General features: G+C 36.5%; 1 protein-coding gene across 1 annotated transcript in view; it reads left to right on the forward strand.

The window, feature by feature from the left end:
• The first annotated feature begins 1,326 nt into the window (after nucleotides 1-1,326).
• The window catches only part of COLEC12 (collectin subfamily member 12), an 89,584-nt gene continuing 77,771 nt past the window's right edge, over nucleotides 1,327-13,139 (forward strand). The window contains exon 1 of the mRNA XM_026670309.2: nucleotides 1,327-1,829. Within this exon, the coding sequence (XP_026526094.1) occupies nucleotides 1,823-1,829 (7 nt within the window). The 5' untranslated portion in view covers nucleotides 1,327-1,822. The remainder of the gene's footprint in view (nucleotides 1,830-13,139) is intronic.

Raw genomic sequence — 13,139 nt, forward strand, 5'->3', positions numbered from 1 at the left:
CATGGCCACCATCTTGACATTTTTGACTCCATAGAGGTCAGTTCCACAGGGAAGGTCTGTTTCAGTGTGAGATCAGCTCATGATGTCTCAGACTGCACAGATGATATGACAAGATAGAATTAAGCAGAAGTAATTTTCAATCATCAATGATGTACAGCTAATCCATGTTTAGCAACTGCCTTGTTTAGGGACTATTTACAGTTATGATTGTATCCTTATTAAATGACTGTTATTAAAAAAAAACTTTGTGACCAATCTTTTCATTTACTGCCTTTGAAGGTTTATAAAGCGAAGGAAAACTGAAATAAGAACATAAGCACAGGTTTCACTTAGTGACCATTTAGCTTAACAATCAAGTTGCAGGTTTCAATTGTCGCTAAACACAAGCTATGTGTAGCTGAAATCATGGTGAAACTAGTATTTTAGTTAGTAGTAGTTGTTTTTTCATGCATCCAGAGAAATATACTGTACCCAACATAAGCAAAGGATATGAGTCAGATGTGGAGAAGAAGGTGCCCATTATTTATTTTATTTCCCACTTTGGTGGAATAAGAGTGAAAGTCTTTTCTTACTCCTTATTCTTTAATTTTTTTAATTGTTTTAAGCTTATTCCTTAATTTGGTGGCAACTATAGGCATTAATTATTTGTTATTTGCTCTAGAGTCCGCTTCTTCAAGATTTACAGTAGTCAAACTGATGTTACGATGCAGAATGGACTTAAAACTCTGTACAGTCTATCCCAATTGCATGGGTTTTCAAAACATAGCAAACCACAAACAAGCCAACCATGTTTTCTTGTAAGGGAAGTGTGTTCATTAGGGATATGCATAATGGTGCAGGCAAACCAAGCTTTCTGAGAATGGTTCATGTGCCTGGAACAGGAAGTTCTGTAGACTCTTTTCTGTTCCTTAATGATAAAGGTCTGAAAATTCACAAGCCACACTTGGAATCTACATGGAAAATGGAATGTTCTGGAAGAAAGTAGAGTACTTCGAAGTCAAAACCTACTCTGGTGCACAACATTAGGGAGAGCACAAATATTGATTTAAGCAGGACGAAACTGCATGTGTTATTGGTGACTATTTATCTACTTTTCGAACAAGCAGCCCTCTTCAACAGAGATTTCTGCATCCTGGGAAGGGGACCAGACTTTGGAAGGCTTGAAATGTCGAGCTGGGGCTGCTGAGCTTCTCTGTTTCCCATCCTCAAAGTGTTTTGCCTCTACGGAGAGCCTACACACCTAAGTCTCTGCCAAAACATTTTGGCCACGCATTTAAGAAGCTCTCTGTCCGAGAAGAGTCAACCTCACGGGGGAGGGAAGGGAAAGGGAAAGAAGGAAGGGACGGCAGCTGATTGTGCAGGAATTTTTCAGGACAGTCTGGAACTTTTGGGAAGCTGATTTAGGAGAGAGGAGAGGGAAAGAAGTTTCTTCTCCTCATTCAAACTTCGCTGGAGGTTTATTATTACAGTCTCTTTCTTGCCTCACTTTACAGTCCAGCTCGTGAAAGAGGCGGGGGGAAAAGGGAGCTGCGGGGGGGAGAACTGTGGAGCCAACAGCTTTCTCTCTTTTCCAAAACTGAGCAGAGAGGAGGGGCAGCAGAGGCTGGTCGCCTGAGCTTAGGCCGGTCACGAGAGTGCAAACTTCGGACTCCTTCAGACGGGCTGAGCGAGAGGTCAAGAGTTCCATCCATCCACTCCATCCATCCTTGCTCCTGATCAGAAGAACCAGGGCACCCGGCATGGAAGTCCAATAAGGAGTTTTGGGTTAACACCAGCAAATTCCTCCAGCATCTGAGTTTTCTATGCGACCGCCTGTGCCAACATGAAAGGTAAGCCCATGAGTGGGTGTTTATTTCAGAAAATAGGTATTGGAATTTGCTGGGCGGCTGTGAAAGAGCAGGAGGCTTGTCAGCAGTGAACATGGGCTTATTGTGGAAGCAAATATGTTTGCAAAAGGGTTTGTGTTTTGTGTGTGTTTGGAAGAGAAACTAAAGCTGAGTGGATTGCTAGTCATTAAGGATGAAAGCTGCCGTTTGTTCTTAAGGAAAAGCCCAGGTTCAGCTTCTTGTAAGTTGTTTAGAGACCCCTCTTTGGGGTTTGTTTTTTAATTAAAAAAAACCCTCTGTCCAGGGGTGCAAAGTGTTCACCCGCACGATTTCTGCTTTCTGTAGCACATATTTCTTGGCCACTTATCTAAAAAAAAGTTTTAAAACTTGCCTCTGCAGTTTTGGGAGAGACCAGTGGGGGGTTGCCAGCATTTCGTGATGTTCTTCTAAACATCTGGCAGTGATTAGATTCCAGTAGAGGCTTAACTGCCTTATGAAATATATTTGGCATTTTTTCCCCTCAAGATCTATATACTGGAAAAATATTTGGCCTTTGCTGTGCATTGCATATGCCGAAAGCTCGAAGTTTACAACCAAGCTGCCCCCCCCCCCCCCAGCTTTTGAATCACACGTTAAGGGGAAAGCATTTCAGGTCCCATTGCTTGTGTCATTCAAACTTCCCCCACTGAATCTTCTCTTTGGTACATTTAATAAAAAAAAGATACATTACAATGTACATCTCATTAATGAAAGTAATAACACTCCATGTAATCTGCAGAGTAAGCACAAATCTCTATACACCCTGGGATCAAATGTTTTCAAGGGTAGAGGAAATAATTGTGAGCTTTCAATTGTAGATTTTCAGTAATCTTAGTAACAATGTGGATAAACACGCATATGTATGGATATGAGGAAAACTGATCCTAGCATGCTGTTTGAAGTGTGGTATGAGGCTGTTGATGCCAAGAAGGCAGGAATAGGGATTGTTTTTTCCAGAGACCAATAAAAACACTATTCAGTATAGTCATTGGGTTTTTTTTGTTTTTTTGCCAGAGAAGCAGCCTATGGGGAATAGTATTTAGTTCTGCTAAGCCCACACACATGAAAGTAAGTTTTGAATATCATCTGGTAATGAGGATGTAATAATTATCATAATGATAATAAGAAATTAAAATTATTTTTATCAGTAAAACCACCAGGGCTCATATTTATTTTTCATGCTCCTACCAAGATCAATGTGATGACATTAGCAAATGAAAAACATTGCATGTTTGCTTAGTAAATAACTTAATAAGGTATTTTCATAAAAAGTGAAGATTAAGACCTTTTTTTTAGAATAAAGAAGGGAGAAAATGTTATCTTTTTGCTCTTTATTCTAAATGCTAAACACATTACTGTAATACCAGCAAGAATTTTACTTGATTCATGCATTTGTATATAATGTAGATCATGGTGGATCTTCGCATGATAAAAACATTGCTCAGTGATTGTTATTATTCATTTATGTAGCTTGCATACACGATAAACTGAAATGAGATATCAGTTGCAGACAGATCAGTTGTTAAAGGAAAGTGATGTTTTCTGCCTGAATAATTGCTGTGTTAACTCTAACCTAGGTTTATGCAGGCTTGTTTTATCCCACTTAGCAATTTCAATTTCAATTCAGTTCTATGTAGGTGTTGAGTAAAATAGCAGTACTGGTAAGATCTTTCACTCTTGAGCAATTTAGTCAGATACATTAAAATGTATTGTGATTAAATTGTTCAAATTTTATGCAGTATTCCAAGGCTAACTCTGCCCATTGCCAGGAGTTTGATCCTGACCAGCTCAAGGTTGTTTCAGCCTTCCATACTTCTGAGCTCAATAAAATAAGGACCCAGATTGTTGGGGGCAATATGCTGACATTGTAAACTGCTCAGCAACTGCTATAAAGTACTATGGAGTGGTACATAAGTCCAAGTCCTATTGCTATTTTAATTTTTAGTATTTGAGATTTTTGCTAACTACAGTAGTGTTCCCCATTTCTTTCTGAACTCACAATTAATGTCTTGTTGCAAACATTTCCAATAATTTTGGAATTTTTTTTCAGATACTCAGAATAATATTAATATAATTTTAAAATTAGGGCTTTATGAAAATATCCTTCAGTGAAAATAGCAAATGAACTGGTTAATCAAGTATTATGAAAATTATCTGTGGTGCCAAAATGAATATGTTTCATAATATTGCATCCTAATTTAGCTAATTTGGTTATCTCTCCTGGCACCCTGTCTTTGTTCTTAGAACTTTTTAAATTTAGTAGAATTTAAGCCTTAGTTGTATTATATAGTTGTCTCTATTCCAGCATTCCTTATGGAGAACTATAAACTATCAAAATAATGACATTGGTAAATATATGTAAAAAGGATGTTATATTTTTCATTATTTGCATGTTAATATTATGTGACAAATAACCTGCCTGATGCTCAAATACATGGGATCACAATAAAGATAAATTGTGAGTTTTTCATTGCGTTTATATCTTCTAAAATTGGACAAACTTGCATTGACGAAGAATACTTCTTTCTTTCTGCCATGATATTTCATAGTGAAAGATTTCATTCTTGAAAAATTCAACTTCTTTTCTAAATTTCAACTTTTTCCTCAGCTATTTCATAAATGGCTGACCAAAAAAAGTAAAGAAAGAGAAACGATGAGAAAATTCTTATGAACAAAAAACATGACTTTCATTCTCCTACTCCTACCACTGTTAGGCCACGGTCTGAGATAAATATTTCCAATCATTTAGGCCAGGGCTGTCAAACTCCCGACCTACGTCATGTGCTGGCCACGCCCATGCCTGGTTTAGTGAAGGGGGGAAAGTCCCAATACGTCATGTGATGACGATGTGATGACATGAGTTTGACACCCCTGATTTAGGTGGGGAAAAAAATCATACAACACAGTATAGTGATTTTACAAATGGTTTGCCAACTGAAGCCAAATGATTATAGTGGAAAAGAATGTGAAATCTAACTTTGTTGTATTATCACATAGATTTATTAATGAAACATATAAGCAGAGGCTATAAAACTACTATGTAATGTAGTATACATTCTTAAGAATGTAAACATTATATGGCAAAAATACAGCTGTTTCATGTTTTCTAAGTGAAAGCAAGAATATAGTTGTGGTTAAATGGACATGAGAAAAATTATTTAATGCTATTGGCTGCAATTTTATCACAGTATTTAGATAATTACTAGTGACTCAAATTTTAAAAATAAACTACCTTGGCCCTGAGTTTTAGTAACTAAAAAAACAAAAATCTGCAAAGAAAAGATAGTTTTAGAAAGTATTAGTGAAACAGTGCATTATCAACTAGTATGATATGGTTTTGCAGCCAGATTGAATTTCTCTTGTTGGGGGCAGGGAGGGGGGGGGGGACTCTTGGTTTCTTGACTAAAAGATGAGGCTAGAATATGCTTCCTTTTAGCTTTCCAGGCCCAAAAGGAGCTGAGTATTTATCAAAGAAAGTTCTCTGTATTGTTCCTTTAGTGATATGAACAGATATGCACTTATGTTTTCCCTTACTTTAATATTATTCTTAGGAGTCAGATGATGCGATCTGTTCCTGACTAATGGATAGACAGTTGGGGTCAATATATTTGAATTCAGCATTTGCACATCCCCTTGTAATTATGAAGCTTATGATGCAGACTCTAGGTGTGTGCACTTACCTGAGCACACATGGATCGATGGATTAGAGATTAAACTGAAAACAATAACCTGGAGACCCCCAGTTGGATTACTAAAGAGCCTTAGTTCTTGTCTCTATCTTGTCTCTATCTTGTTCTTACTAACTCCTCTAAGGTTTTTCTCTCTACCCATCTTATGTTGACTTTCCCATTATTAAATTTAAGGGCTCCAACCTTTGTGGGGGTTTGGGCATGTTGGCTTTCCTTTGAGTGGGCTTGTCCATTCACAAATGGTTACTAGGATGAAGTGCAAGTTCTAAAAAAAGTCTCGGGTGAGGCTTGTGTAGTGCTTGAAAGAAACTCCTTGTAAGCTTTCAATAGCAATAACACTTAGACTTATATACCACTTCACAATGCTTTTACAGCCCCCTCTAAGATGTTAAGTCAGCATATTGCCCCCAACAATCTGGGTCCTCATTTTACCGACCTGGGAAGGATGGAAAGCTGAGTCAACCTTGAGCTTGGTGAGATTCAAACTGTCAAATTGCAGTCAGCCAGCAGTCAGCAGAAGTAGCCTGCAGTACTTCATTCTAACCACTGAGACCATGATGACATATTGGTTAAGTTCACAACATCATGATAAATCAAAGGATGATTAACTTGCCTTTTACTTAGATGGTTTTTAACTTAATGCATTCAGCATATTAAACTTAATGTGTGACTTTTTAAAGTAAGCTATAGTTGGATTATATGACTGTGTCTCTTCTTTCTGTAATTTTTTTAAATAATGAGAAACTATAATGTGCACTTTTAGTTTGCTGAATCCATAATTTCATTTCCTGACCAACAGTGTAATCATAAAAATATGCACATTTTGTTACAAATGTATGACTTTTGTAACATAATAAAGCAACATACCCACTCTGCCAGCATCAGGAGATCATTCTGATATTCACATGATGTTAAAATAACTTTTAGTTTACATTTTCTTGAAATATCCTAAACATTTTCTTGAAATATCCTAAATATTACCCACATAGTGCAAAGACAAACCATAATATAATTCAGTTTTATAGGATGATATTTATTTGAGAATGCAATAAGTTTAATGCTGAATGTAATATTGGTTCAGAAAAACCTGAGAAACAAGTGAATGTGGCATGCTACCTACACAAATTTCAGGCTGCGGTTCTTCTATGCAGTTCAGGAAGAAATATCTGATCTGGTTTCAAAAGTTAAGTTCATCCTAATTTCCAGAGATGGAATTACCATTTTCAGATGTTCCAGTAGTATATTGCCAAAAGTGAAGTTCTGAATTTTATTTATTCTGCCATTTGAAGCTAGTTGCACAGAAATCATTGGAATTATGTTTACAGCATTGGAATTATTATAGCCTTGAAAAAAAATATTGTCATCTTAATTCTCAATACTAAATCGGACAGCCCTTTGAAATAGAAACAGAATGCCGTAAGAACTACTAAAATTCTATTCTTATAGGAATATATTGAAAGTTTGACAGAGTTTTTCTCTCCTTATATCTGTCTTTATGTCAACAAGAGTCAAAGCAGGATAATCTTGAGTTTCTCTCTCACCTCTTGCTTTTTACTAGGCTAAATTGATGTTTTCTTAACAGTTGTGGACATCTTTTTTATAGCTGACTACTCCTGTACATTTCTTTCCCCATTACCTTCAATCCCTGCTCTATTTTGCAAAGAAAATGCTGGCATGGTGTTATGAGAACCAACTACAGACTCATTCCCTAACACACACACACACACACACACACACACACACACACACACCTTGCTTCCTGGCATCCCAAGGTCATGAGATGACCACAGTCAGGATTCCTGTCCTGTCATATGGTCATGACAAGTCTTCATCTGGAGGTTCACTGTCTATTGATAGTGGTGGCAGATCATGGTATTGGGACTTGAAGGGAATTTCAGATGAAACATATATATGTACTAGGCATGAGTTATGCGTATCTCTTGTGCTTTCCTATGACTTTGCACATTCAGGGTAGCTCTCTCCCCGTGAACCAGATATTCTAAGTATCTCCTCCTGCACTTAGAATCTAGAATGCACTCTGCTTCTTAGTCACTTTCCTAATCCTCCAGAAATGGAGAACAGATTTAAAATTCAGGGACCCTCAGGCACAAGCAGTGACCAGTGGAAGACCAAATGAACTTTCATAGAAGCAGATAATTGTAACTGGGAAGGGATCAATGAACTTTGAGTCCAAATTTTGGGGTAGGAAAAAAAGTAAAAGCTTAGTGGAGAGCCACATTAAATCTCCTGCTGCAATCTGAGCACCCTTTTTCTTGTGTCTGCCTGCAGCATGCTTCTATGCAAACTTTGTCAAATCTAGCTCTTTCTTTAAGATGAGCTGAGAAGCTTGCTTTTCCTGCAGAAACTCCAAGGCACAAAGAAAAGCAGTCTTAGGAATTCTGGAGAGCAAGATGTGATGGGTAGTGACCATAATTTGCCTGAAAGGGAGATGTACTTATGGAAGAATATATTATCTAAGCAAATTTTGCAAGAATCAACAGTTGGTGTGTAAAATGTCTGTATAGGTATTAGAGATTTTGAAGAATAAATAAAACATTTCCTCAGGTTATCATCTGATACAGGGTACGAGCTCTTAACTAGAATCTGTACTCTTGGATTCAGATTGATGTTACACACTCAATGAGGAGGCAGACTTCTTGCTTCCTCCTTCTCCTCCTTCTAAAAACCATCAGATAACTTTGTATTTTTCCAAAAAGGAAGTGGATTCAGTGACTGGAGAGGAATAAGAATGGGAAACTTGTAAACAGTGCTGTTGACATCTTAAGGGTGGAAAGAAATTGTGGAGTCTCTTGGTGCCTTCTGAGCTTAATTGTTTGCTTGCATACATTATCATTACTTGACCAGCAAGTAATGTGCTACATTGTTTGGTAATTAAATATCTGCAAGCAAGCAAACAAGCTCAGAGACCACCAATACACTGTATATGTTCTCCTCTATTGGAAAAGAAACTGTTCATCGCTTCAGTAAACATCTGTATTGTGGGTTTGCAGCCAATCAATACCCAGCACAATGGGTGCACATAAGTAATCTCAGACATATAGTAGCAAAGATTCTGGATAATAGTTTGTTGTCAGCTGCAAAGGTGTATCATGTTGCAAAATAGGTCTAGTTCAAAAAGCTTTTCTATCAATTGTTTCCATAATGTAGATTTCTCTAATAACTTCATGGTAAATCTTAAACTTGCACGGTGGTCTGATCTGTGAAATTGGTTGTGGCTTCCAAGTCTATAATAAAGGAATATTGCATTTCCAAACCTGAGTCTGAATGAAGAGTGACAAAGAGAATATAATATACTTTTCTGTTGTCAGTTGCCTAATCTCTTGATTGTCTGAGGCCACCCTGGCCATTCTGTTGAGAGGGAAGCCTGCTAGATTTCCTGAAAACAAGTATTTGGAATGATTGGGCACTTGCTATGTGGTTCCACTGGAGTAGCACTTTACAACTCACTCAGAAGCCTCTATTGTAGCCCTGCAAATCTTGGCCAGATTTCTGAAGGGTCCACAGTATAAACTTAAACTCTTTCCTTCTCTTTTTATCTTCTGGGAACAGAAATCTTTTTACTGATCTTGTTTGTATGGGTTCTTTCTCCATGTCTCAACTTTTCCAAACACATTGATTGACATACAGTTTGGAACAGCTCTTTAAAGCTTTCTGGGTGTCTTGTTTTACTGACTCTCCAGCAAGTCCTTCTTAAAATTAATCAGGGCTGGATCATTCCATGACTGTTCAGTTACAATAGTGATAATAAAGTACATTTACGACTAACCTTTGCATTTACAATCTTCTCAGAACTGTAAAGCAAAGGGAAGCTGAAGTAAGATCATAAAGATAGTTGTGGTTTCACTTAGTGATTACTTTGAAGGTCCCAGTTGTGCTTCCTAAATGAGGACTACCTGTACATGACATTTCAGCACCATTGTATCAAGCATTTAAATATTTTACAGTGCATTATTATTATGACTCAAATATTGGTTATGCAAGTATCGCAAATGTCTGTACAAAAAATTATGCTGCAAAACTGAAATTTAAGTGCAATGGTTATGCAAGAATGTCATTGGCTTTATGAAAATAAATATTTTTAATATGGAATAAATATTTGAGCATAAACGATATGTCTTAATTTTAACCAGACTGAAATATTTACCAAGAATTTTAAATAGAAATTTAATTCCATTGTATATGTATGCATACACAGCTAGAAAATTCTCCCTGTACATGTACTGCAACAAAGATAAATTATAATTGAATCATTAAATTCCACTGTACTTTTTTCCAATAAGGATCAATTAAACTGAGAAATTAGTTAAATATTCTTAAAATATGCTTGGTAAATTCAGATTCTTCATTGTTAACTTAATTGAAACTTCCAGGAAACACTTTACTTCCTTCAGAACAGCACAAGTTTAATACTAAGTTTCAAAACCTATTCATGTATATGTGATTAAAATTCCAAAAGCAGTTGGTGATAAAATTTAGGATAAATTTAAGGGCCACGTTTTCTTTTAGCGGTTCTCAATTTCTGAGTACTTTTTGTTAAAATCGTATTTGAATTATTTATATTTTACAAGAATTTAACCCTTTTACATTTGCCAAGAACAACATTAATAAAGCTTAGCAGTGCTATTGTAACAGTCCCACTGAAATCATCTTGAAATCCAGAAACTGACTGACTGTCGAAGAAAGAAAAGGATTTAAATCTATGTGCGTATAAAATATTGCTCTTAGGTTCTAATTTTCTTTCTTGAGTTCAATGACTTATGTGCGGACATATATGCTACAATTATATAGACATGTAACATCAGTACAGAAATTATGCTATTTTTGCTTCACATTTGTTTTTGTTGATACAAAGAAATTTGTTTTGGATAGAAACATATTAATTAACCTTTTTCAAGACATTGCTTAAAAACAACCACTCCTGGAAAATATGAAATCAATGAATTTAGTGTTGAATTAGAACTGTAGAGAGTCAGAGTTGAATTCTTATTTAACCACATAGTGATTGCAAATGTATTCTGATGATATACTTCCTAAGTCTTCTGCTAACAGTGCAGACTCCATACTGAAGCAAGTTTATAATCAGACATTGTTTGTTGGTCACCATCCATTCTGATTGCTATTGTGTTGTTGGCAAGTCAGTTTTGCCCTTTTTTCCTCTTTCCTTACTGTGATCCATTGAATATTTGTTTCCATATCTAAACAGAGAAACAGAATAACCATGGGCAGGCAAAAAAACAATGGGAGCATCTTCCACTTCCTGCTGGCTTCCCCATTGATTTTCCTTGTAGGAAGCTGATAAGAAGTGTTATAAATGATAATCATAATAGCACTGAAGTGGCCACAGCTTTGCCAAGTTTCAATCCCATTGGAGTTATGGGTCTTGGGATTTGGGTGCATATTTTAATGTTGATTCAAAAATTGTTGCCTTATGATGCGCTGTTTTGCCTAATTGAAGGTTACATTCAAACATGAGGGTTTAATACTGGTATATGTAATAAACTTAAACAACTTTGGTTGTTCAGTGCAAAACTTGCTGAATAATAAAACCTTGCAGTTTGACTTAAAATTGATTTAAAAACTTGGAAACCACCTATTTTTGTATCTTAATTTCTTTCCCATTCTTTATGTCTTCATGCCAAAAACACTGTTCCTTAATTATTAATATGAGAGATCCAGCTTGCTAGAACTAATTCCTTCTGCTCTACAAGTTCATTTCTCTTAATCTTGCTTTCAGCCATTCTTATAGAATAGAATAACAAAGTTGGAAGGGACTTTGGAGGTCTTCTAGTCCAACCTCCTGCTTAGGCAGGAAACCCTACACCACTTCAGACAAATGGTTATCCACTCTCTTCTTAAAAACTTCCAGTGTTGGAGCATTTACAACTTCTGGAGGCAAGTTGTTCCACTGATTAATTGTTCTAACTGTCAGGAAATTTCTCCTAAGTTCTAGGTTGCTTCTCTCCTTGATTAGTTTCCATCCATTGCTTCTTTTCCTACCCTCAGGTGCTTTGGAGAATAGCTTGACTCCCTCTTCTTGGTGGCAGCCCCTGAGATCTTGGAACACTCCTATCATGTCACCCCGAGTCCTTCTTTTCATTAAACTAGACATACCCAGTTCCAGCAACCATTCTTTATATGCTTTAGCCTCCAGTTCCCTAATCATCTTTGTTGCTCTTAACTGCACTCTTTCTAGAGTCTCAACATCTTTTTTACATGGTGGGGAGCAAAACTGGATGCAGTATTCCAAGTGTGGCCTTATCAAGGCATTGTAAAGTGGTATTAACACTTCATGTGATCTTGATTCTATCCTTCTGTTTATGCAGCCTAGAACTGTGCTGGCTTTTTTGGCAGCTGCAGCACACTGCTGGCTCATTGTTTGGGAAGAAAATACACCTAGTCCTTACAATCACAAATGAGCCCAACATTTCTAAGTGAGAATAGAATAGAATAGAATAGAATAGAATAGAATAGAATAGAATAGAATAGAATAGAATAGAATAGAATAGAATAGAATAGAATAGAATACTTTATTGGCCAAGTGTGATTGGACACACAAGGAACTTGTCTTGGTGTAAATACTCTCAGTATACATAAAGAAAAGGTACATTCATTAAGAATCAAGAATCATAACGTATAACACTTAATGATAGTCATAGGGTACAATCAACAATCTAATCATACTAGGAAACAGTCAAGTGGGAGGGGATGGGTGATAAGGAGTGGTGAGACATTTGCTATGTGAGGTTTTCCCTACTTTATGACCTTTCCTGGCACAGTTGTTAAGTGAATCACTGCGGTTGATAGGTTAGTAACCCTGTTGTTAAGTGAATCTGGCTTCCTCATTGACTTTTCTTGTCAGAAGGTCACAAAAGGAAATCACATGATCTTGCAACACAGCAATGGTCATAAGTATGAACCAGTTGCCAAGTGTCTGAATTTTGATCACATGATCTTGGGGATGCTATAAAGGTTGTAACTCTGAAAAATAGTCATAAATCGCATTTTTCAATACCATTGTAATTTTGAACGGTCATTAAGTGAACTTTTTAAAATCAAGGACGACCTGTGTATGTTCTTACACCACTTACTTTTTTTCATGTTACACAACTTCCAGTGAATGCTATAGCTAAATGAATGTTTGAATTTAGATCCAATGATCAGTCAAGACATTTTGTAATATCGCAAGTTGTTCCTTCTAGTGATGAATATTTTTGTTGTTTCATACTTTTATTTCTACTTGAGGCTCAGATCATTTAAAAGATCCAATTCAAATAGGGAGGATGAGTGCCTGAAACCAGCAAGAAAGCTTGCATAGTGTTTGTCCAATGCAGCCTGATCCTTTTGTTACTGATTATGGGTCACATCTGTTTGTTATGGCATCCACCTTAGCTTCCAGTTGTCTGGCTTTGTGAAGCTTATGCTGGCATGAGAAAGCTCTAGCATTCGTCGTAACCTGATTGTTTTTCCTGAATAATTGAATATCCGTTTCTGTTCACAAAACATTAATATTGAATTTCTCAGAATCTTTGAAAACCTCTTTGAATCCAGACAACATGAATTTCCT

Source organism: Notechis scutatus, chromosome 3 (assembly GCF_049901735.1).
Source record: "Notechis scutatus isolate UNSWTSFEM ecotype Mainland chromosome 3, rNotScu1.2, whole genome shotgun sequence".
NCBI classification, from domain to species: Eukaryota; Metazoa; Chordata; class Lepidosauria; order Squamata; family Elapidae; genus Notechis; species Notechis scutatus.